We start from the raw sequence: 26,130 nt of genomic DNA on the forward strand, positions 1-26,130 counted from the left end.
TGAAAGAAACATATTTATTTCATTCCCACGGCCTTTATTTTGCATTCTCTCTTGCAAGTGCATAGATGTGTTGGTTTCTATGCATTTTTAAACTCTTTGTTACTCTGGTACTCAGACCAACTCTTAGAAGTATTCAGAGAATTATAGATTCAAGTGCTAGAGAATTCTCATTTTAGGTTGTGACTGCAATTTGTTTGGCATCCTTCGAACCTGACCATCGAGATCAAATACGCAATTGAATTTAAGGCAGGGCCAAAATAAATAGCATGACCCACGATAGGTCTGAGTACCAAAATTAACCAAAGTAGTTGTGATTATGGCATTCTCTGGCCTGATACAATGTTATTACCATACAGTATATAACATCAGAAATGGCACCAACAGCTGGATGAATGTGGGGAATGATGAAAGCACAGTTAAAACAATACAGGGCGATTCTAATCACAGTTATTGCATTCTGACTTACATGATTCAGGGATGATGTACACCTTTCCGTGATTTTCAAACTTTTATTCCAATTATTTAAAAACTTATTTAAGATGTTTAAAGGAACTGTTCCTAATCATTTTTTTGAAAAGCAAATATTTCCCTGAAAGTGATAATCTTATTGACAATCTAGATATTTATCCTGAATATGATGTTAAGTATTGTGCTGCCATGGACCCGATGGGTGTGTATAACCAACCATGTAAATAATTACTCAGAGATGGACCAGTCACAAGGACACTCCAGCCCCTGCCCATACTAATATGTTGCCAATTCTCCTTCCATCAAAGCTAATCATTGGGAAAGTAATTGTCACAAAAATAATTTGTGGTTTTTCGTTCTCAAGAAGGTATCCTGATCAATGTAGCCTAAGTCCATCAAACTCAAGTGGAGGAAGGTCATCATTTTGGAAGCTGCTTGGGAAAATGGATGGAAGAGAACCTCTGTTGGTCCAATTCACTTTAAAACCTATGTCAAATGAAAGGTGAAAAAATACTTATTGACTGCACCTACAAATGCTAGCTTGGATTTTTCTGTTTTAGTTTCAATCTGCTGCAGATAGCATAGGGTTGCCATAGTTCAAAAAGTGAAAATCCGGATACAAAAGCTATTTTTCAGGAAATTCAGCATTTCAGCGATTTGCACCCAGACACTGCTTCCGATTGGCATATTCCAGCTATGTCCGGAAAATTCCAGGCATATGGCAACCCTAAGATAGCAGAAAGATTTACGAGCACAAATTATCCCTGTGATAGACTCTCATGTTATTTGCTACTCAGGTATTTTATGAGGACAGTTAGATTGCTATTCATTCCAGATGAACAAGCAACTGGTAAACTGCAAGACACTTGTATCCAGTTCCCTGCCTGTAAAAGGAAATTATGAATGATCTACCTCACGAGGCTGTTGTGTAAATATTGTGAAGGTCTTTATACACAAGAAGCATTATAAAAAAGACAAAAGCAACAATGAATACTCTTCTAATTATTCTGAACTGGAAAATACCAATTCAAATCTAATTAATTACATGAACATTTGCTTTCATCATTTTAATATGGAGAGCATTTTTATTGTAAGATGCTGTAGCAGAGACAGGGTGAAGTAATTCTGAACTGGATTATAAAAATCACAAGTGATCAATATATATTACATTTTCCTCTTCTGTTACATAACAGCCTGCCAGCCTGCCTTGTATGCATCCGTGGGGCCTGCCAATCCGGAATGAGCCACTCCTAGGCTGGTCCAATGCAGAATAGTGAAAGCGACATTACTACAGGTGCTAATCAGCAGCTGCAGCTACCCAACATCCACTGAGCCCATGGAAGGGTGCATCTTATTCTCTTCTTTCCCTGACAGCAGCAAAATAGAGAGTGGTCAGAATGACCCTGGGAAGGGAGAAAACAGGACAGCCACACCTGGCAAGAGCAGGACACACTCCATATGAGTGGTTAGGAAGGAGCAGCCATTTTGAATTTTGCTAAGCTTCTAATTTTGCTACCCCTAAAATTTTGCTGCCCTAGGCAGCGACCTAATTTGCCTAGTGGTTAAATCAGCTCATGGTGAGAGGACACACAAACTAGCAAGTGAAAGGTATGTCCCACCGAGGACCTTATGGTCTTCAAACAAAAACATCTTGGAGGTCCCAGGCCACAGGGAGGTTAGGCTGGCCTCAACCAGAGCCAGGGCTTTTTCAGCTGTGGCCCCAATCTTGTGGAACGCTCTGTCACAAGAGACTAGGGCCCTGCAGGACTTGACATATTTCCGCAGGGCCTGCAAGACAGAGCTGCTCCATCAGGCCTTTGGCCAAGACACAGCCTGACCCCCTCCTTTGGTAATCCTCATAGAACTCCAGCCCAATGGTTGCCATTAATTTGATTTTGAATTGATTTTAGAATGAATTGATTTTAGAATGTTGTATTACTTTTACTGTTGTTAGCCGCTCTGAGCCCGGCTTCAGCTGGGGAGGGGGGGATGTAAATAAAAATTTATTATTATTATTATTATTCAGCATTTATGATGAAACACGCATGCAATTGGATTGGGAAGCCAGCCAGATCTGTTTTGAATTTATTAAATCTTCGGAACTTAGAAATGGAACTCAGCAAGGCTGCAGATTCTGATGCGCTAGCTAAACTCAAATAGGTACTCTACCAGCTTTACTTTCGGTGATTGCACCCTGTGCCTTAGAATAAGGTTTGTGAGAGAGCGGTTGTAACAAGGATGAAATGTTTAGATTTTAAAAGTATAGGGTGACACCCAACCGTGTCACCTCACCTATGCAATGGATTTCTGCTTGCACAACAGCGATTCCTCTCTTCCCCCCGCTGCTCAGCATTCCAAAAATCTGCTCTGTAGGGTTCGAGGATTCCCCATAGCTGATTATGGAAGCACATGGGCAGGGGGGGAGAACGGGAAAAGGGGCAAGTCCTGTAGCATCTGTTGGCACAACGAGTCATCCTTTAAAAATAAATTACTTCAAAATATATTTATACCACTTTTGATTTCAAAATCTCAAAGCACAATGTAAAACTTGTATGACAATAATTGTAAAAACAAAACAAAACAGTAAAACCAAACCAAAGGTTAAGAAAGGAAAGTATTCATTGCCAGCAAAATCTTGGGTGAATGAATGAGTTTTCATCAGGTGGTGAAACAGGATTAGAAGCAGAGTTACTACCTCCTACTCATTAAACTCCGCATGGCATGGAAAACCCCCTCATGGGTCTTCCAGGGCCTTTGGCAAAGACTGTCAACAGCCACATCATTATGGGAAAGCTGCACTCAGAATCACTTCCTTGGCCATCGCCATATTCAGCTGCAGCCACTGAGGTAGCAGTTAGTTTGCCAAGCCCCAGGCCTCCTCCTCATGGCTCAGAGGAAAGATTGTGAAGGATCCTTCATCCCTGAAGGTGCCCTACCTGACTGGAATGTAGCCAGAGGACCCAATTGCCCAAACACCTAACAGGAAACATGATAAAGTGCAAATTACTGTTAGTGGTGATGTCAATGTAAGTCTACCATAGGGTATGGCCACTACATCCACTTCCAAGGCAAGATTTTTCTGCTGTCAATTACAGAATGGCCCATCCCTGTATTTCCTAGTCTTCCACAGAAGACAAGAGGACAAAAAAGTCCACCAGTACTCAGTTGCATCTATCAAAATTTAAATTAAACACTACCACGAACATTTAGGGAACAAAAGCAACAACACCCTCATTTGATTCCTATTCATCCCTAAAAATGTCATTATGAAACAGAAAAGAGTTGTCATGCTTTTATACTCATGAAAAACGAAGGAAATCCTGTTTCAAACTTACGTGTCATTAAGCCTCCTTGAGCATACTAGGACGTTTGCAATTATGCATAAATATGCACTGTAAATTAATGAATTATGCCTTAAGGAATGCATATATCAGTTTATTATATTAAAGAACTTACTAATGAAAATGCAATGTTAATATTCATCACATTCCGACCGGTTATGTAATTTCTCCAAAGTACAACTAGCTCTTACTAAACTTGAGCACGCTTGGAACTTTAGAATTCAAGACCCAACTATACTGATGGACCTAACCTTCCTCCCAGCCCAAGACCACATGAAAATGGGTTGACTACTTAATTCTTTCTGTTGTGCTAGCAATGGTAGTGTGCTGTGCTAGGTGCTGTATGACTCATATTTTTTTAATTAAAAAATCACTTCTTTTATTTCTTATATTTTACTGTATTGCAATTTGAATTCCATAGAATTCCTCAAGAATTCAAACTGCAAGTGTTCTTCATGGACACACCATAGACCACCTGAATGAGGTTTGCAGAGCTCTGGTGGCCTGCAGATCACAGCTTGATAACCAGTGCCACAGACCATGCAGTTCACTTATCAAAATGCTATGTAGATATCATCAGACACAGTGAATGTTGGAGTGTGCTGATCATGCTGGGATGAGCGTCGCATGACTCCAATTGCAGATCAGCTTGTGTATATTTCTGTTGGTATCACAATGGATGAAGAGGGGAATATACAGATTAGCATGCATGCCAGTCAATCTTTGTTCAACAGTGATCATGTATACATATGAATTGCTGAGGTAACCTGTTCAAAATGGCTGACACACGTTGCTGTGCCTGGTTAAAAACCACCAGAGCTGCACTCTTGGTTGATCCAGTTTGAGTTTAGTCCTGTGAGAAGTAAGAACGGTAGGAAATAACATTGAAGGCGCAAATAATTATGGGTTTGTAGTTCTGGAAATACCACAAACATTGGTGCGAAAGTATTTCCTAATACGTTATTCACACAAACACATTTGAAAAAGCAGGGTAGACACAGCAATTGAGCAAAGACATATAGAGATATACACACTGAGCACACCATGATCATTTGTTAAAGTAAGAAATAACAATTCCGATTTATACATTTAAAAATTATTCTGCGTAAACACAATCATGTTTTCACAGAAAGACAAATATGAGCAATGGCTTTGTCTTTTTAAAAAATGTAACAGAAGGAAAAGAGAGAGAAACATCGTCATCTGGCATTAATGAAAAAAAAATCCCATTGATACTGACTTGAACATATGAATTGAGATAAGCAGTCAGTATGTCCAAATGAGGGGTACCCAAACGAGAGTCATTACTGTAAGCTACATATTCAAAAGTAGAATACTTTAATGATTACCATGGGCCTAGATAAGTTGAATGGTTTCGTCAGCTGTGCCATTTACCAGGGCAGTGTATAATTGCAGTATAAATAAGATCTGAGTATTCATTACTTCAGGGACGCGGGTGGCGCTGTGGGTAAAAGCCTCAGTGCCTAGGACTTGCCGATCGAAAGGTTGGCGGTTCGAATCCCCGTGGTGGGGTGCGCTCCCGTTGCTCGGTTCCAGCGCCTGCCAACCTAGCAGTTCGAAAGCACCCCCGGGTGCAAGTAGATAAATAGGGACCGCTTACTGGCGGGAAGGTAAACGGCGTTTCTGTGTGCTGCGCTGGCTCGCCAGATGCAGCTTTGTCATGCTGGCCACGTGACCCGGAAATGTCTCCGGACAGCGCTGGCCCCCGGCCTCTTAAGTGAGATGGGCGCACAACCCTAGAGTCTGTCAAGACTGGCCCATACGGGCAGGGGTACCTTTACCTTAATTCATTACTTCAGAACATTAACGGTAACAGATTCAGAGCTACTTCATGGCAACTAGGATGCTGATACCACACACCCAGTTTTGGCATGTGTTGTGCCCTGCCCTGCACACATCCAGAGTCCTCTAAAATATCACTGCACTCAACAATGCACTCAACAATGCGAAGATGATTGCCATTGTCACTTCATTAAGTAATGAAACAACACCAGACTATTCCATGTTTATAGAATGGAGAGGTAGGTACACTGCTGCTTTCAATACTCCCAGGCTTTTCAGGGAAAAAAGAAGAAGATTATATTTTAAAATATGAGCACATATACATTTTATGGCGCAGCTGATAACGTATAAACAGAAGGGCAAAGTGTAGATATGGAAAATGATCCCTTGCCTTACCTCTTTACTTTCCTCGAGCTCGGATATGCTGCTAACTTCCTCTGTATTCAGGTGTTCAAAATCAGACTCTCCCGCAGCTATCGGTACTGTCACCGTGAGGTTTGGGTTGTTGATGAACGACATGTGATCACCGCTGTCCACGTAGATGGTAGTTGTGGTTCTGTCATTGTAATAGTCAGCTACAGTGTGGTTGGGGACACACCCACTTTTCATGCCATTTTGCCCATCAGCTGAGCCGATTCCAGTGGAGGCCTTACATTTTTGCAAAAGGGTCATTTGCACAAACTCATATATTTTTCTTTTGACATAATCTATTCCTCTCTGGATCCTTGCTATGGCAATTTGTAAGTTGTTCGCATCTGTATCCTGATCTGGAGCAGCGAGGCTGTCTGAACTGAAAGAGCTCAATAATAAGGCCAGAAAAAGGTTCAGGACCTGTGGGGGGAAAAGAATTCAATTAGGCTCTTCCCCCCCTTTAAGTTAATTCCTAAAACCTAAAAGTCAGATTTGTTCCCATGTGTTCTCAACCTGAATTCATGAATTCGTATTTCAATTTCTGAAGAACTTTATTTTTTTTAATTCTTTGATTAAGTGCTTACTTCCAGGGTTTGTGGATATGAAATCAGTGGTCATCTATCCTTTCTTAGTTGCTGTCTTATTTTTGACAATGCTTTTGTTTGTTAGCAGAACCAGACAATCCAGTGTGTGTTGTGTCTGCAAGTTTACCAAATGTTAGCAATTTGTGTATCAGAGAAACTGAAGAGAAGGACCTATTTATCTTGTCATCATCATTTTTTTTAACCACTTCCACCAATGGAACATACTTATTTTTTAAACAGAGTGGGATATTTGCGAAAATACACCCAAATATATTGAAGTGCTCCATACAAATATGACAGAAAAAGCACAAGTAAATTTGGAATGTTAGGACATAACTAGGATACAGCAGCAGTGCCCTTTGGGCCAGATGATTACAGTGGTACCTCGGGTTAAGAACTTAATTCGTTCTGGAGGTCTGTTCTTAACCTGAAACTGTTCTTAACCTGAAGCACCACTTAAGCTAATGGGGCCTCCTGCTGCTGCTGTGCTGCTGCTGCATGATTTCTGTTCTCATCCTGAAGCAAAGTTCTTAACCCGAGGTAATATTTCTGGGTTAGCGAAGTCTGTAACCTGAAGCATAGGTAACCTGAAGCATATGTAACCCGAGGTACCACTGTATTATTATTTATTCAATTTATTCAAATATATTCTATTTCTGTACACTGCTGAAGTGCTCTCTGAATGAAGTACACATTCTGACATAAAAATAAAAATAAATAATGTAACAATATGCTTTGAATGATGAATTGTATAACAATAAACCAATTGATTTGTTTCAGTATATTTCAGTGGTCTTTAGCACCAGGCTATGCTTTACTCCTTGGCTCACTGGGTTGCTAATTTGCAAATTCAAACATGGATTAAATCAAAGAAATTAACATTGCTGCATTGGCCGGGAAAGCACCCAAACTAACAACAGGCTATGCGCCTTCTGCTGCACTCAAGGAACTCTCTTATCTGCAATGTATCTTTAATGCTGTACATTTGTTTGCTGTCTTGTCTGCAATGCAAGGAGGGCATTACGTGTGGATTCCTCTGCCCACACTGCTGGCCACCAGCCATGAGTGCAGGCAAAAGAGCCAAGCACAACAAAATTGCTTCCAGGCATTGAAAATTATATGCCATCCCGAGAACCTGGTGACTGGGTGACCAACAAACATAACAAACAAACAAACAAATAACTTAATCCCTTTTGCTGGAATGGGACATAAGACATCAAACTGCAGCCCAGGTGATGCCTACAATGAAAAGGAAATCTGGTATTTTGGTGGGCAAATAATTAGTGCCCACCACTAATTAGTGCCCACCACCACCAATTAGTGCCAATGCGGCCAGCTGAGCAGGCTCATCCTTGAAATCCCCTACAGCTATACGATTCTATAGAAATAGCACCGTGGGTGCTATTTACAGAAGAAAGGGGGGTCAACAGATTTTCTAAACAAGTATTCATACTGGTTTGCCTAAATGGATCATAATAGCAGGTAATCAGACAATCAACAGAAAATACGGTAACTGAAAAGACAGTTGTTGATTACATACCACAAGGTTTCCAATCACCATGACCAGCATGAACACAATGAGGCACAAGGCTTGGCCTGCAACTTCCATACAGTCCCACATGGTTTCTATCCATTCTCCGCAAAGGACTCGGAACACGATCAAGAAAGAGTGGAAAAAGTCGTTCATATGCCAGCGTGGAAGTGAGCAGTCCTCTGAAATCTTGCACTTACAATTATCATAGCTTTTGCCAAACAGCTGCATGCCAACCACGGCAAAAATGAAGACAATAATAGCCAGGACCAAGGTCAGATTTCCCAGAGCACCCACAGAGTTGCCAATAATCTTGATCAGCATGTTCAGAGTTGGCCAAGATTTCGCCAGCTTGAAGACTCGAAGCTGAAAATGACAATGAGGCATTTATTTATATGAGAAAGAGATACAGACGGTGGTTGCAATTCAGAGACTCACATCCCATCACCAGCTATATACAGTGGTACCTCAGGTTAAGTACTTAATTCGTTCCAGAGGTCCGTTCTTAACCTGAAACTGTTCTTAACCTGAAGCACCTCTTTAGCTAATGGGGCCTCCTGCTGCCACCGCGCCGCCAGAGCACGATTTCTGTTCTCATCCTGAAGCAAAGTTCTTAACCTGAAGCACTATTTCTGGGTTAGCGGAGTGTGTAACCTGAAGCGTATGTAACCTGAAGCGTATGTAACCCAAGGTACCACTGTACTGGACAAAGAGCCATGAACTCAAGTGTTTCCATAGCTCTATTTGGGAAAGCTCCAGCAACACCCATATGACACACTTACTTAGCTCACGGCCTATAGCAGTGGTAAGGAACATGTGGCCCACAAGATGTTGCTGGACTACAATTCCCATAACCCCTCACCATTGGCCATGCTGCCTGGGGCTGATGGGAGCTGGAGGCCAGAGGGCCACATGGGTTCCCCATCCCTGGCCTGTAACTAGAGTTGTCACAATGTAAGGCAGACTTTCCCAAGCAGGAATTGCCTGCAGAGGTACAAGTTAATGTCTCACTCCTCCTAGCTAGTGTGGCTTCTCTGTTGATGTAGCTGTGGATATAAAGTAAGGATAGCATGGACACTTTTCCCTTCTTTAGCAGCAGAACCACATTATTGAGCGTAAGAATTCCCAGTGTCCGTGCAAGAAGACATTTTGGATGGATAAGCAAAGGTGTGCTGTTAATGGGCAGCATAAATCAAAAGAAAATATGAGATTATGGTGCTCCAAGAAAAGCTTGCACTCTTTCTCTGCTGGTTATGAGGCCTCAGAGAGACGAGTGAAGCTGGCAGTTTTAGGTCTTCACACCCATTCAACACGCTTGCTACTAGCTTCAGCTTGGTTAAAATTAATGATGTTGGGATAAAGGGTGGAAACCTTTCCAAAGTAGGCTCAGGACTCACTGCTTTCCTGTAGATTCTGTGCCCTTCCTCAGATCCAGTCAGAGGGAGGGTTTTTAACTATTTCCCCTCCTTAAGTCTATGACTTAAGGAGTCATAGAGTAATGAGACTTTGCTTCTTATTTACCAATCTGAATGACCGTAGAACGGATAATCCATCCACATCTGAAAAACCCAGCTCTATCAAACTCAGGCTGACAATGATGCTATCAAAAATGTTCCAGCCTTCTTGGAAATAGTAATAAGGATCCATGGCTATTATCTTGAGGACCATTTCTGCAGTGAAGATCCCAGTGAAGACCTAAGTGCAGAATGAAATAAGTTAACTTCTGCATTTTATTACTCCGTCTTCCCCTTCCCATTTAATTGCATGTTTTGTATTAAAAATAAACAATGCATGGATGTAATCTAATAGTGAAAGTGCTGGGACTGCATCATTGCCCTGTTCAAAACGGCAGGGTGCTGATTCTGAACTTAGAAGAACCAACTTGCAGTATACAGAAGACAGGGCTGGAAGTGCTCCTTAGAGGAGCCATTCTTGTTTAACTTCAGAACTTCTGACTGTGTGGAGGAGCCTATTCATACTGACTTCCCTTTAGGCTTTTGTCAAGCACACAGAGGTTGATGGGAGTGGAGCCAGTCCATGTGGAAGATGCATCGTATGAAAGCAGAAGACAGAGAAACAGAGTAGGTCTTGGCTATCTGAGGAAGAGTTTACTGCAAGGAAGTTTCCTGGCTAAATGTTTGGTGAGGAAGCTGGGAATTTTCAAAGGGGCTTTAAATCTGGTAGAAATTTGGAGCAGCAGCAGGCAAACCCCAGGTAGATGCTTGGTTGCACAGACAGGACAGAAGCAGGACAGAAGCAGATAGAAGCAGAACTTTGGGAAGGAGGAGGAAGCGGGACTTTGGGGACACTGGTTCCATCCTAGTTTAAAGGACTTCAGATAGCAGGGCTGGGGAAAACCCCTTTACCTGCTATCACAGAGAGCTAGTGGTGGTTACATAAGACTGCACTAGATGATGTCTTGATTCAGCAGAGCAGATTCATATATTCAACAGGTTTAGGAACACCCAGTGGAGATACAACCATTTTTGAAAGCATTTTCAGTTGTCCAGAATTAGTTTTAATTAGAAAATGATAAGATGGGTTGAAAAGCAAAAAAACCACAACCCTGACTTACCAGGTTTCCAGTTGATAGAACATTCTTGAAGGCGTCGTCTATGGGATGATGTTCCATGGCCATAAACAATGTATTTAGGACAATGCAGATGGTGATGCCAAGATCAACAAATGGATCCATCACAATGAAATGAACAGTTTTCTTTATTTTCAACCAAGTATCACAGCAATTCCAAATCAAGTAACTGTGGGCAAATTTATACCAACATGGTGGACATTTCTGCCTGGATTCTTCAAGTTCTGAAGAGAGGCATATTGAAAACATGAGGACCAAATATTCACTCAATGCTGTTTGCTAATTAAGAAAATGCAACTTGACTAAATTATTCAATATTTGCAAAATTAATTACGTAAGTTCTGTTGGCACCCTTACCTCTATGGTGATGCATTGATCATTTGATCCTGCAATTGAACATGCATGTTCACTAAAAGTTTGCTTTATTTCTGAGTTGTCTCTACCTAATAATTATAATTAGTGCTTTTCCAGATTTTACTTCTTTAATAACGTCTCTCAGAACTTCTGATTCTCTTAAAAGATTCCATTCATTCATGAACCAAACCCTCACAGTGCATTTACACACACACCCCACACACTTACCTTCCATGGTATTTGTGATTATGCTTGCTATACTCATTGCTCTTTGCCTTATAGCAGGATCTTCCAGTAAATCCATTGGTATCTGAAAAGAACTTGACCTCCTCTTTCTGCTATCTACTTCAGAAGCAGTGCTCTGCAGTGGAGTAAAGCAGCTAGATTATCAACATAAACTATACAGGGAAGCATACATTGTAAAGGTAACCCCACAAAATATCAAAGCATTCATGCCACATGCAGTTTTGCCTTTGTTATGCCAGACTTTTTACAATATCTAGCCCTTCCAAAAAAAGATGTTTCATATATCTGGTTTTAAAGAAATAATTTAAATAGCAGAATGCATTTTGTACATGCCACAAAGAGCCAGCTGAACTCTTACAGATTTTCAGTCGCTCAGTTCAGGCATCTGGCTTAGTGTAATGGATGTGTGTGAGCAGAATCAGACCCAAATCTCAGGAACTCTCTCATTTGTTATCATGTAAAGGAGCATATGCATTAGCCTGGTATTTTTTAGATGTGAACTGTCTGATGTCCTTCTGCTCCTCCAAAGTGGTGTCAGGATTGTGAGTATTGCACACATTCCTGACTCACGTACAACATCTTGAGTATGGTGTTCACTCTGCCTGTGAGCAGAACCGTACTGCTGGGCCAAACATCTGACCTGGCTGTTAGATTATTTATCAAAAAGCCCTTCAACAAATGGAGCCGTGCCTTTGCTCTTGGGACTACAACTTCCATCAGCTCCATCCTACATGGCCAATGTTAAAGGATGACGGGAGTTGTAGTCTCAACAACATCTAGGAGACCATAGATTCTCCATCCCTGGAGAAGGTAGAAGAAACTACGTTATTTAAAACACGAAGAACTTGAACCAGAGCTCAGAAATCTCCACTTTTTATGCTTAGATATCCAAATAGCTTTCACATGGGGGCCAATAAAGAAAAAAGAAGGAAAGAAAGGTCACATGAGAACAACAATTATTTCACTCATCAGCATCCAATTTGTGAACAAGTGTTCCTTCAGGTCTTCAATCCGTTCTGGATTGCTTCTCCTTATTAAAACATCTAGCAAAGTTAAATGCCTGATTTCTCTCATTTAGAGCTTGTCGCATTTGTCTAAATAAATTAGCAATAAAAGTCTGACTTAATTGAGCTTTACCACGCCAATCAGAACTAGGGAAGAATTAGTGGGATAAAATGTTGTACGTATCTTCAAACACAATGCATAGGTAAGTGAGGACTCCTCCATCAGTGTCTACGGACTACAAAGAATGGTTCTGAAACAACTAAATGAAGCACTTTTTTAAAACGAAAAAGAGCAATTGCTCCCATTTTTACAGATGGGGATCTGGAACTAAGACAAAAAGGCTTTCTGGTGAGCAGAAGCAGCTGGTGAGGCAGCAAAGGTGAGGCACTGCTGGTCTCCTGGCTTCCAAGTACAATGTGTAGCTGGCACTCACTGGAGAGAAAAGAGGAGGGGAGCTTGGTGCTGTGTAATGGCATAATGACGAGAGCCACTGGCTCCAGAGCTTGGCACTCCCCACACCTAGCCCCTCATGCGCATGCTGTGTCGGGATAGCAGCGGTGCCCCACCAACACCCCCACACCAGCTGCTACTACCAGCAAGTCCATTGCTGAGCAAATTTTTTAAACTGGGGCCTTATCACGTTTTAAGTCTAGATGATATTTGTTGCTTCAAAATCCACGCAGACATACCTAATGGTTTTCTACTGCTTGGAAAATGCCATTTCCCCTCAACGTTAGGCTTCAAAATGAACACAGTGTGATTGCAGCAATGCCAGGGGCTGATGATCACCCACGAGGTCACTAATGGAGAGCTACATATCCATCTTCAAATGCTGCCCAGTTTCCCTCTGTTCCTTTCCCCCCTTTATGTATCATGTCTGGTCTTTCTCCAGCAGTGGAGCACACACACACAGACACATCCATAAACGTGGAGCTTTATAAATGATAAATACAGTGGAACCTCAGTTTTCGAATGTCTTGGAAGCCAAATGTTTCGGAAGCCGAACGCAGAAAACCCAGAAGTAATTGCTTCCATTTTTGAACATGCCTCAGAAGTCAAACAGCTTCCGCTGTGTGTTTTTCTTTTTTCTCAATGGATTTTGCCAACCACCCATTGCTCCTCGGTTTTCGAATGTTTCGGAAGTCGAACGTTTTCTGGAACGGATTATGTTCGAAAACCGAGGTCCCACTGTAAATAGAAATCAGGGCACTGGCTGTTGCCTCCCTCCCTGTCCTTCCCTGCTAGGCTGACAGGGGAGCTGCTTTCGGGAAGGCCACGTGGCCTGCAAGGTGATGGGAGGTGCCCCTTTCTCTTTTACTGTTCTCAGGGTAATTGGGGAAGGTAATGGTACAGGTTTTGCTGAGGGAATGCGAAGGAGATCAGGTGAAACAGGAGGAGAATCAGGGAGAAGGATGGAGTGAGAGGAAGAGGATGTGCAGGAACAGGGGTAATGCAAAAGGAAAGTGGCCTCTGTCACTGAACAAGCATTTGCTGTGCACAAAGTAAATGTACATTTGGCCATATTAAACTGCCCGACTCTGGGCTGTGTTTGCAAAAGCACATGCAGGCAGAGGCAGGGCCATTCCTTTCTGTGTCGCATAGTTTTCAAAGCCCGGAGAGTTGCAGCATGAAAGCTTGCTTCCCCACCACCGCCGCAACCCCAGGATGCAGATGCATTTAGGCAGCTTGGATTCCATTCTGTAGACCCACCATGCCTATGCTACTTAAAACATCCTTACACTGTCATCGGTAGTTGCTTTATCTATTATCACCTCTGGGAGAAGCTGTCCAGTGGGCGAGAGGAGCGCTGGGGGTCCTCCTACCAAGGAAACCACCCCGTTGCAGTCCACGCTGCTGTTCCTCTTCCCGTTCACTGGAAACACGGGGAACATGGTCTGGCTAATGTTACTTCCGCACCGCTCACTGTGCCTGCGTAGGATGAAGTAGGAACCGCTACGGCTCCCGTTGTCGTCGAAGGTGCTCTGTTCGCTATCAGCATCTGAACCCCCTTCAGTGGTCGGGCCTCTGAAGCTGGAAAAGCTTGCTCTGCTGTTCCGTCTCGTGGAAAAGAGCATTGACTAAGGAGATACAAACAGAACGGTTAGATGAAACTTAGGAAGCCATAGCTAAATCCTCACTGCTGTTGCTTTAAGAAAAAACCCAGATTACTCTTCCCAAATCCAGAAGGTTTTTCAGGTTTTGGTTTTTCAGGTTTTGGGGCGGCAGTGGGGGAAATAGTGAGCTTGATAGTATTTAGTTAAAAGACAATCTCTAAAAAAGAATATGCATTCCCCAGCTTTGTTCTCACAATGACAACAGCAACATTCATTCCTCTTTGGCTAAGCATTTATGTTATGAAAGCGAACGTATTTTTCAAAACAGGTTCAATACAATAACCAGCGCTAGAAACTCAGATATATAAGCTAGGCTGCTTAAACCAGGGTCACAGTCGCCAAAATGGAATGCCAAGTTGCTATTTGGGGGGCAGACTGGTTCAAAAGTTGTATTTTTCAATACGGCTGTTTGGTTCCTGAAATTCATTCTGACTGTGCAGATAAAATATAATGGATGGCATTCTACAGGATGTGTTGCTAGTGTGTGAAAAAAGTCAAGATCCAAGGGTCCCCTGGTATGCACCTCCAGATGGTGGGGACATTGGGCACCACCCCGATGCCTGGGCATCTTCACTTGGTCTCAAAGTGGTAAATAGTGAGGCACACAATGCGCCTGGCAAATTTTGAACGCTGATACAATTTACTCAGTTGGCACTAGCCTGCCTTTCTGAATATCTACACCACAAGCAACTGAACAAGTAATGAAGATGAAAAAAGCAAAAGATAAAAAGTCGAAGGGGGGAAATCACTGAGGGAGAGGTATGTAGGGGAGAAGGGCTAAGTTTGCTCTTCTGTGTCACACGTCCCTCTTGATGCCCTCATGTACCAAGTTGCACACTCCCCCTGCTTCATTTTCTTTGCTTAAACATCAAGCAGTTAAAAGGTGTCAAGGCCTGGGCTTCACCAATTACTTCTCTACTAAACCCCAAAAAATTATGCATTAGATTCAGATGATATTAATCCCTGAAACCTGTAGAACACAAGAGATTGGTAGAAGGTCTTGGTCCTTTGCACTTGTTCCCATGGCTTTGCCCTCCTCCTCCTCCCCTGTACGTGCTGTTGGACTCCCAACTTCCGCCAGCATGGGCAATGGTCAGGAATGATGGGAGTTGTGATCCAACAACAGCTACAGGTTGCCCACTCCTGGCGTGAAACATCAAGCCTAAAATGGATCAGTCCCATCGCCCAGAACCCACCTGAAAGTTGAACATTTTGCAACAGCACAGCTAGCGCCACAACGTACCTGATATGGAGAGGTGACCCTGTTTTCATACGTGAGCCTGTTTCCTTCCAGGGAAAACTGAAACCCCTTCTTTTTGATGCTGCTATCAGACTCAGATTTTGGAAACTTTTTGCCATTGGCTTTCTCGTCTCCTACAGACAGCTCTCTCTGCCGTCTCTTCTTCCTCCGGTTCCTTCTTTCTTTAGCGCTTTTGGAGCTCAGCCTCGACATTTCCGAAGAAGTCTGGGAAAGTCTTCCAAGTGCGCCATCATCCTTAAAGTCTTTGTAAGCGGCTGCGGCTGCTATTGCCTGTTGTATAAAGAGAGGTCAAGCTTGTCATAGCTCTGCCGATGAAGACTTGCAAGTACCACATAGTTATTGTAGAACTATTTCTGGATGAGTTATCAATGCTTCAAGAATACAAGAAGATGGATGGTTTCCTCTGCCAAAGTATTAACAAAATAGCTTCCAAATAAGGATCTGGAAGGAGGATCCAGGATGCTTGGCAGTATATATTTATTGTTCATGGAGTATTTTTTGTATGCACCAATGTAATATATACTCTGAAGATAGTATGCTGGTGGATTGTTTCCTTTTTATACCAGGGTAGACAGCATGTTGCCCTCCAGATGTTGCTGAACTAAAATCCCCATCTCCCTGACCACTGGCCATGCTGGGAGCTGATGGGAGTTAGAGTCCAGCAAAATCCAGCTGCTCCTGCTCTACACAATGCTGTAATCTTAGCGCACAGAAAGCACAATGTGAAAGGGCTGTTCCACTTTTCATGTCAGAAATAATATTAATATAAATTATGTTATTATTTGTACACTGCCCACCTAACTGGGTTGTCCCACTCTGGGAGGCCTCCAACAAATATAAAAGTACCATAAAACATCAAACATTGAAAACTTCCCTATTCCATAAACCTTACACTTAATAATAATTAAATCTTTTCCTGAATCATTATTTGATTGGTGAGAGTTCTTTTCTAAAACCCACGCTTCTCTCTCACATATATGCAGTACACACACACACACAAACAAACAAACATATACACACATATATATGAATGACAAATGAAGTTGGTTCATTGTTTATTGTCCCAAAAGAGGTTCAAATTTGCTGATGTCAGAATCACCCTAAAAGAAATTAACACCCTGAGAAATTCACAAAGGTCTGCTGAAGAATATTCACTTGCCAATATTCATTTGCATGTTGAGGTGTAGAAATATATTTGAGGTGTAGAAATATATTTTCTGTTGAAAAGCACATCTAATAAGGAATGTATCCAAATGATTAACTGTAAGTGTCTGACTATATGCAATGCAGAGCAGCTCACCCAGTGGGGCAGCAGAGCAGTAATAACCTCCTGGTAGTGGCATCGCTGCCGTTCACTGAGAGGGCAGAGAAAGCAACAATTTGGGGGCATATCGGTGGAGCCAATCCAGTGCTACCACCAGAGCACCCACACTGACTCTCTCTCTTCTAGAAAGTAGCAGGGAGAATTCTGTAGGGAGGCTATTACTGCAGGTGCGCCACAGTGAAACTGTCAAGTATTTACGGTGGCGCAAAACACACTGTTGTTTCTGAGCTTACACCATTAATTTTCATTTTTCCAAACTGTAAACTCTACTAGTAGAGAGTTTACTTAGCATTGCACTGGAATCCCACTGCAAAGTCCCACTGGAAATCAGCAGAGCTTTGTGCAACTGCTGTCTACCTGCTGTTAGGGTTATCCATTCATTTATATTTTCTTAAAACATTTTCATCTTCTTCAATTAAGTTGCATGCATGAACTCATCTGCACATGTTGCTTTTTGCCCAAGTACACGATGGAACTTCTGCAAGGAATCTCTGGGTAGTTACACCTTCTATTCTCAAATTTGCGGGGAAATGCTGTACTAGCGCAAAAGTTTCCAGTACCTGGGCTTCTTCTTGTTGCCTTTTCAGTTGTTCCAGCATCTGCTGATATTCGGCCTCCTTCCTCTCTGCTTCTTCCATGGTGGCTTGGTTCTGCTCTTCGTAGGCCATGGCAACAACGGCCAGGATCAGGTTGATCAGGTAGAAAGAGCCCAGGAAAATCACCAGGACAAAAAAGATCATGTACGTTTTGCCAGCAGCACGCAGAGTCTGGGGAAATCATAGGCAATGTAGGTTACTGGATCAGTAAGAGAACTGAAACTTACAATATGAGTGACTATGCCACACTCAGATTAGACTCAGTGGACTTAAGGTATGAAGGCAGCAAGGCTAACCCCGCTTGTCTGGGAGTAAGCCCCACTGAATTCAACAGGGCTGACTTCTGAGTAGGAATGGTTAGGATTGTGATGTTACTTAAGTAAGTTACCAAGCACCCCCCCCCCCGAACTTAAGAGTTGTACAACCCTATGGAATATTGTGGAAGTGTGGAGGAGGAGAAATCAGGGGGAGAATGCCCCTCTTCCCCTTCCACAGACTGGAACCTATGCTAGATTGCAGCCCTTTCTGCAAACAGAAGTAGCTCTTCTATCTTTCTTGGACCGGCTACACCAGAACCAACCCAAGTGTTCAGAAACACTTATGTGGTCGGAGTAATTTCGTTGTCCCCGAGAGGGGGTAATGACAATAAAGATATTATTATTATTATTATTATTATTATTATTATTATTATTATTATTATTACTATTATTATTATTATTATTATTATTATTATTTGGAATATGTTTGCAATACAGCACAGCTGCTTTGAACAACATTTCAGAATTACCGTATTTTTCGCCCTATAGGATGCACCGCCCCATAAGGCGCACCTAGTTTTTTTGGGGGGAAATAAAGGGAAAAAAATTATTTTCCCCCCAGGCGCGGGGATGGGGCGGGGGAAGCTCAAGCTTCCCCCGACCCCAGCCCCCAAACAGGCAGCTCTCTGAAAGCCTTTCCTGTGCAGTCTGTGAGGTTCAGCCCTTTCTCTCAGAAAATAAAACTGGCTTTCAAATGCAGCAATTTGTCATTGCTGTTTTTAATTGAGTAAGCATTTCATAGAGACAGGAACATAGAGATACAGTGGCATAGCGTGGGGTGGGGTGGGGCAGGGGACACCAGGACAGTTGCCCCAAGCACAAAATTGGGGTTGCAAAATTTTGACACCCGGTGCTGCCTCAATACAGCTGTGTGCTTTCGTTTCTGGGCTCCGTTGAAAATGGCTTCTCCATGCGAACCAGGAAGTGACTTCTCCAGACAATGGAGCAACTCTTCTTTTCTTATCTCTGCAGCTGCAAACTCCTGGGTGATGCAGATGCCTTAGGCAGCTGAATGTGCATACATACTCTATTTCCCGCCCTCCCTCCCTCCCCTATCCACGTGGCCCTGGGTGCTGACAACCCACACTACGCCACTGTAGAGAGCGGCCATCTTCTGAGTCAGACCATTCGTCCTTTTAAGCTCATTGTCCACACTAACTAGCGGAGGCTCTCCAATGTTTCAGGCAGGGTGTGGGTGGGTGTCTTTCTCAGCCCTACATGTAGATGTTGCGGATTGGACCAGGGACTTTCTGCATGCAAACAGACAGTCTACCACTGTGCTATGGCCCTTCTCATAGGGATGGAAAGGTGTTTTTAAGGATGGGTAATATTAGGCTTTCCCCTTACATATGGTATCAACAGAATTTGGTTTTGAGACCCTCTCACCAGCTGGTACAGGTTTTCCCAGTAGTCCTGAGTCATCAGCCGAAAGAGCGACAAGAAGGCCCAGCTGAAGGTATCAAAGCTTGTGTAGCCATAGTTGGGGTTTCGACCAGCTTTTACACATATATATCCTTCTGGGCACTGGCTGTGAAAGAAAGCAATGGAGGGGAAGGAAGAAAAAGATGACTTGTTTCTGTATCGACATTCCACCTACTAAGCAGGGATGGAGAATTTCATAAAATCCAATGCTTTCAATTTTCCACCCTCTATTGTGTGTGCAGGGCGGTCCTAACCCTACCTGGTCAACTCCCCTAGCAACACCTCCCCAGCTGGGATTGGCTAACTGTCTGAGGTTAGACAGGAACCTCCAGGTATCCATCTTGGGGAGGCGAAGCCAGGCTGAACTGCTGGGGATCGTGTAGGATCAGGTGGCTGCGCCCCCGCAAAAAACACCCCCCATTTGAGGTGGGGAGCGGTCATTGTAATACAGTTCTCAGTAAAAAGAAAAATAAAGCACCAAGATGCATTAAAGATGTGTATTTTAGCATAAGGTAATTTAGAAACGTGTGCATTGAGGTAAAATGCATATTTAACCGCATATTTTGTGACAAGGTACATCTTTAAATATGGATTTGAGTATGGCTTTTCTTTTTAAAAAAGATATTAACAGATCCATGCAGTAGCAGGCTGGGAGAGACTTGTGAATGAACACATGTGAAACAGGCAGAAGTAGATGAACTATCCATATCTGCTGCTGCTACTACGTCAAATATATGAATATAGAACGGGCCGTGTTGGTCCATTTAAGTGTCTGAAGGAAAAGAGCAAAAGTAAAAAACCCCCAGCTCAAAACCACAACTGATGCTTGCAGAATAGAGATGCGCTATGGTGTGTGGTAATCCTTTTGGATGGGTTGGGAACCTAAGAAGCTGGGAACACAGGAAGTTCTGATACATCTAGCTCAGAACTGTCTACACTGAGTGGCAGCTGCTCTTCAGGGTTTCAGACAGGTCCTGCCCCAGCCCCCTGGAGATACCCAGGACTGAACCAGAGACCTTCTACCCTGCAAGGCAGATGCCCTGCCATCAAGCTGCAGCCCTTTCCCCAGAGGCTGCCACTGTCTAAATAGTAATGTTGCATCACTTAGAACACACCACAGCACATTTCCATTGTCCGAGCATCAGTTTGAGACTTTGCCTCTCTTTTTTGTCGATTCCACCTTTGGGGGCTCCTCCTCTCCTTTTTTTAAAAAAAGGGGGGAGGGGGGACAAACCCTGGTTCAGTATGAACTAGGCTCCTGAGAGTATAAACAGTAAAAAAAAATACCTTATCACATGACTCATATACATTTCTACAAAGAAATTGTGGGAAATAAACATTTGTGCTAAATCGAGTCCTTGTTAAACCCAAACATTACCAATGGCTTGAGTCACCCTCCCACAATGGGGGGAACCCCTTCCTCCCTCCAGCTGCCATTCTCCATGCTATTTTAATGTATTCCCACCCAATCCCCGAAAGTGGCTGTTTGGGGTGTGGAAGAGAAGGGCTCTGGAGGGAAAGAGACAGCAGAGAAACCCAATTCCATTAACCTCATTCTGCTCACAGCTCTTAGGTTCTGAATTATGCCATTAGATTAGCCAGCTTCACTTGCATGATTGGCGGTGGCTTCCCCTTACACAATTTTACGCTTGCTTACCCAGCATCTGTGCCGTTACCACAAAGCAAGGGATCTGGTGATCCTTCCAAAGTATAAAAATGTTTTGTTTGTTCTAAGAAGGAAGGAAAGGGGCAGGGAGAGAAATATGTTACCTTCAGCTTTTATTCAAACAATTGCTTTAAAATGATAATCCAATGTAAAAACTTGCGCAAGTCTGCTCACACCTTTTTCGGGTGTGGCAGCATTGTGGGACGGCAGAGGCTCCTCCAAGGCCCCGGCATCCTCAGAGCTCCATCCAGATAGGGGGCGTGGGCGTATCAGAGGCTGGATCCTAGCCTGCATCTCAGATTGGCAAATGGGGATGCAGGCTAGGACATGAGCTGGGCCATGGGGCAGAGCCGACGGAGGAGGAAGCCTTCCCTCGGGTCTGCCCCCATGGCCATTTAAGCAGCGCTCACCAGGGGGGTCCTACTGGCCCCAGGGGTCTGCCTGGTGTCAACAGGCAAGGAGTTCCAAAGTGTGGGTGCTGCCACGCTAAGAAGATCAGTTTCTTACAAACATGCAACAGTGTACTTACTATATGGCACCTATAATGGTGCCAGTTCTGCAGATCGAAGTGGCTGAATGGACATACATGGGGCAAAGCAATCTCACAAGTAAACTGGCCCCAATAATAATAATAATAATAATAATAATAATAATAATAATAATAATAATTTATTTGTACCCCGCCCATCTGGCTGGGTTTCCCCAGCCACTCTGGGCGGCTTCCATACAAACCAAAAAACACTAAAATATCATACATTAAAAACTTCCCTGAACAGGGCTGCCTTAAGATGTCTTCTGAATGTCAGGTAGTTGTTTATCGCTTTGACATCTGATGGGAGGGCGTTCCGCAGGGCGGGTGCCACTACCGAAAAGGCCCTCTGCCTGGTTCCCTGTAGCTTTGCTTCTCGCAATGAGGGAACCGCCAGAAGGCCCTCGGCGCTGGACCTCAGCGTCCGGGCAGAACAATGGGGGTGGAGACGCTTCTTCAGGTATACTGGGCCGAGGCCGTTTAGGGCTTTAAAGGTCAACACCAGCACTTTGAATTGTGCTCGGAAACGTACAACTCGTTAAGGGCTTTAAATACTAATTAGTTACAGCTCAAACTCTACCCAGTAGCAAATCGGCATCCTGTGCAGGTCTCTTCAGCAGAGGTGATATACTCTGGCAGGGTCTCACTCCTGTCAGCAAGCGTGCTACAGCACTCTTCACCAACAGCAGCTTCCAGATCAAGCACAAGGGACACTTGAGATGTCAGTATTTGGAGCTCTGCTACCCAGTAATCAAGAAAGGATTCCTAAGCTAGTAAAAGCAGTTTCTTAGCATTTGCTGCAAGGCAAGGCACTGAACCCAGGCAGTATACATTTTATTTTGGGCCCAAGCACCAAATGAACAAAGCAGTGCTGGCTCTAGGTCTTTTTTGCGGCTGGGGGTGAGGGTGAGGGATATAAGTGAGTTTTGGCAAGATCCCTGCAGTGGTGTCACCCGGGGGGAAGTGCCAGGCTAGGGGAGGCTGCTCATCCTCCTCTTCACTGCTGACACTGTTTGCCCGCTTAAAGGTGCTGCAAATGTTTTGATGGTGTTTTACCAGTTTTAAGGTAGTACACCGCCTTGATATTTTATGAGACAGGGGTATAGAAATACTAGATACGACGGACAGATACAGAGAGCAGATTCATAGAAAAGAAACAGAGTTTCAACAGCATGGGTAGAAGGTTCCAGAAATAAGCAATAGGCCACCTGTTAGGGCTTGAGTCCTCCTGGCAGGTGCCTAACAATGCTACCTACATAGGTTGGTTCTCTGAACTCTGAGCAGTTCATCCTGCTCAACTCTTAATTTCTGAATGATGCCTATTATGACTTGCCCAAGAATGCAAGTTGTCTGCATTCACGGCAGCGCCTTGGTTTGTATCCAGGTGTCCGCACTGGACCACAGAGGCCCTTTCAGTAAACCTCACCTGTGTCGCTAATGTATTTATCCCAGTCGATTATTCCTGCATTGTAGTATTGTGCAAAGTACGGTTCTTCAGCTGAATCGTTACTTAGGGGCCAAAGCAAACATTTTTGCCTCAGGTGGCCCATGAACAGTTGCAACCCTATTAGTGCAAATACACTCAGGCAGAACACAGTCAGGATCATGACATCCGAGAGTTTCTTCACTGACTGAATTAGGGCCCCCACAATGGTCTTCAGACCTAAAAGGAGAGAAGAATGTGGAATCACAATATCCAACTCATTGTTTTAGGTGTTGAGTAGTTAAATATGGTTGTACGGCTGCTGAAATTTAAAAATGTCATGCAGGCAGCTCCTAGATGAAAGAAGCTATTATTTTTGTCATGAGGTAAAAAGAGAAAGCCCCTTTACCTCATGAAAAATGGTTCCGAATGTAAAATTGCAAATGGAAATGAAAAGCAGTCTATACTAGCCATTTAAAAGCTGGTGACATGGTTATTCATGCTTTGTATCAATCTCATGTAAAGAAAAAAGGTACTGATTGTACATTTTTTCACTCATGAAGCACACATCCTTTCAACCCATAAGACAGTTTGCTGAGGAAAGGTATTTTTTAAAGCAATACTTCATGCAATGCTCATGCTATTCTTTATCACCATATTGGCTTAATTTCTACTAGTGATTCAGCTTTCCAAATGCTGAAATTTTCCATCCCAAATTATTTCAATAAACGGCAAGGTTTATCTTAATATGAAAGCTGCAACTACTTTTCATATTGGTGTGGGAGAGAAAATTTAGTATTTTAATATGCAAAATACAAACTCTGTATACTGTCTCATGCAAGAATATGTTAAACTCAAAGGCTGACTTGCTTTTATTTTAATGTGAATTATTTTTTTTCGGTGGCATCTAAAAATCTACATTCCTTAAAACAACAACAATACATGGTTAGCAGCAAAGCTTGTGCAAAGTCGCGTGACTTGCAGCTGTGGCAAATCTACAAGTCAGCCTCCGTGTTTAACCTAGCTCTCACCTGGAATGACTGATATTGTTTTCAATGCCCGAAGAACCCTGAATGTTCTCAACGCTGAGACATTGCCCAGGTCCACAAACTCTGTCACATATCTGCAGTAGGGGAGTTCACACACAAACACAATGACAGGATAAAAAGGAACAGTTGGGACGCACAAGGGACCTAGCACTTTACACCACTCACTTCTTACCTGGGATTACAGAAATAGTTTTCAAAGCTCTCAACACTCTGAAAGCTCGAAGAGCTGAAACTTTGCCTAGGTCTACAAATTCTGTTATATACCTGTAGAATCAAATCACAGTTATTCAGCATCGAGGCAGATTTTACGCCACTTACCTAAAGATTTATTTAATCTACTTTTTTTTTACAATTAAACAAGTTGCCCCCCCCCCCCCCATGTTTGCCTTCAATGCAATCCTGGGCACATTTACCTGAGATTAAGACCCACTGTATTCAATGGAGCGTAATCCCAGGTAAGCATGCATAGGCTAAAAACCATTGCATTTCTTCTTTTTATATTTTCCTACCTTACCCACAAGACCCTAAAACTAGGGTGGGAAATTCAGCACCAAGTATCATGTTGGGAATACACAACAGTTTTGCTATTTGCCACAATATGCATCACTTTTAACAGCTTATCTCTGAAACCAGAAAGGCTCGCCACATATTTTTTTAAAATAATAATAATGAAAGCATTTAAAGGATTATCCTAGGACAACATTAGAGTATGCCTACTACTGTCAACTGTTGGGTTGTTTCGACAAGAGGAACTATGCCAATTTTAAACATAAATTACTCAAATCTAAAGACAAGATTTGTAATTTGTTCCCCCAAAATGTATCATTTTTTGCACTATTTCATAATAATTCAAATACTGATACAGTCAAACCTTGGTTGTCGAACGTAATCCATTCTGGAAGCCCGTTCAGCTTCCGAAATGTTCAACAACCAAGGCACAGCTTCTGATTGGCTGCAGGAGCTTCCTGCACTCAAGCGGAAACCGCGTCGGATATTTGGCTTCCGAAAAATGTTCGAAAACCGGAACACTTACTTCTGGGTTTTCGGCGTTAGGGAACTGAAACGTTCCAAAATGGAGGCGTTTTGGAACCAAGGTTTGACTGTATCTGTTAAAGCTGTGACCCACACAAGTGGAACTCATTTCTGTAAAGTCTACTCAGATGACACACTAGGAAAACGCTGGATACTTACGCAAATGAAATGACAAGGAAATCCAGCCAGTTCCAGGGGTCTCGGAGGAAAGTAAAACTACCTATACAGAAACCTCTTGCAAAAATTTTAACGAGGGATTCAAATGTATAAATTCCTGTGAACGTGTATCTACAGGGGAGAGAGAGAAAAAATCCAAGCAAACTTTTCAATCTATAGGCTAGATCATGAATTATAAATACTTGTTTATATTTTTTAAGAATTATCTTTCTTTTTTTTTGCACAATTATTAGAGAGAAGCTAGTAGCAGCCCATTACATGAATCTGATGTTCTTCATTGGCCATATCTGCTTTTCTTTCTCACACACCCATCTTCTTTCTATATCTGTGTTGTCATTAAAATGAAGATATTACTCATAAAATATATCAGGTTTTTTTTAATGGGAACACTGAAACTTTCATTACTGCAGAAGTGCAGACAGTCCCAGTCTTGCGGAGGGGGAGGGAGAGCAGGATATAATGGGGAGGAGGAAGAGGAGGATGCAGTTCTTAAGGAGTCATTAAGTCTTCATTAAGCATTGGTGGCCAGAGAGGTAGAGGTCAGAAATTAAGCTACAATGCTGGGGAAGTTTATAAATGTGATCAGAGGTTCAGGAGTTCAGATTCAATGCACCCAAGTATTCAATAAAGGGGAAATTATTACTTCCCTTTAGCTGAGTGCAGGGAAAAGAGCCTGATACATAACAAGGAAGTCTAAAAGAAGGACAAATGGACAAGAGACCAAAAAGGACAAGAGACCAAAAGCCTGCATGCTTCAATATATTGTTACCAAATTCTGCAAGTGCATTTTTGCTCCGCCACCATCCCCTCATCTCTACTGTTCTCCAAGGACTTGGTTCTTAATACATTAACAGAATCAAAGGACTGTGGAGCTGGAAAGGACCCTG

General features: G+C 42.8%; 1 protein-coding gene across 1 annotated transcript in view; it reads right to left on the bottom strand.

Moving 5' to 3' along the window:
* Positions 1 to 26,130, bottom strand: part of LOC114605946 (sodium channel protein type 2 subunit alpha-like) — a 98,606-nt gene that overhangs the window by 23,128 nt on the left and 49,348 nt on the right. The window contains exons 5-17 of the mRNA XM_077936934.1: positions 25,226 to 25,354; positions 24,207 to 24,298; positions 22,989 to 23,225; positions 21,025 to 21,097; positions 19,332 to 19,473; positions 17,593 to 17,799; positions 15,691 to 15,978; positions 14,106 to 14,411; positions 11,311 to 11,443; positions 10,714 to 10,952; positions 9,660 to 9,833; positions 8,148 to 8,504; positions 6,009 to 6,443 (exon numbers count right to left, since the gene is read on the bottom strand). Coding sequence (XP_077793060.1) covers positions 6,009 to 6,443; positions 8,148 to 8,504; positions 9,660 to 9,833; positions 10,714 to 10,952; positions 11,311 to 11,443; positions 14,106 to 14,411; positions 15,691 to 15,978; positions 17,593 to 17,799; positions 19,332 to 19,473; positions 21,025 to 21,097; positions 22,989 to 23,225; positions 24,207 to 24,298; positions 25,226 to 25,354 — 2,812 coding nt within the window. The remainder of the gene's footprint in view (positions 1 to 6,008; positions 6,444 to 8,147; positions 8,505 to 9,659; positions 9,834 to 10,713; positions 10,953 to 11,310; positions 11,444 to 14,105; positions 14,412 to 15,690; positions 15,979 to 17,592; positions 17,800 to 19,331; positions 19,474 to 21,024; positions 21,098 to 22,988; positions 23,226 to 24,206; positions 24,299 to 25,225; positions 25,355 to 26,130) is intronic.

Source organism: Podarcis muralis, chromosome 1 (genome assembly GCF_964188315.1).
Source record: "Podarcis muralis chromosome 1, rPodMur119.hap1.1, whole genome shotgun sequence".
Lineage (NCBI taxonomy): Eukaryota > Metazoa > Chordata > Lepidosauria > Squamata > Lacertidae > Podarcis > Podarcis muralis.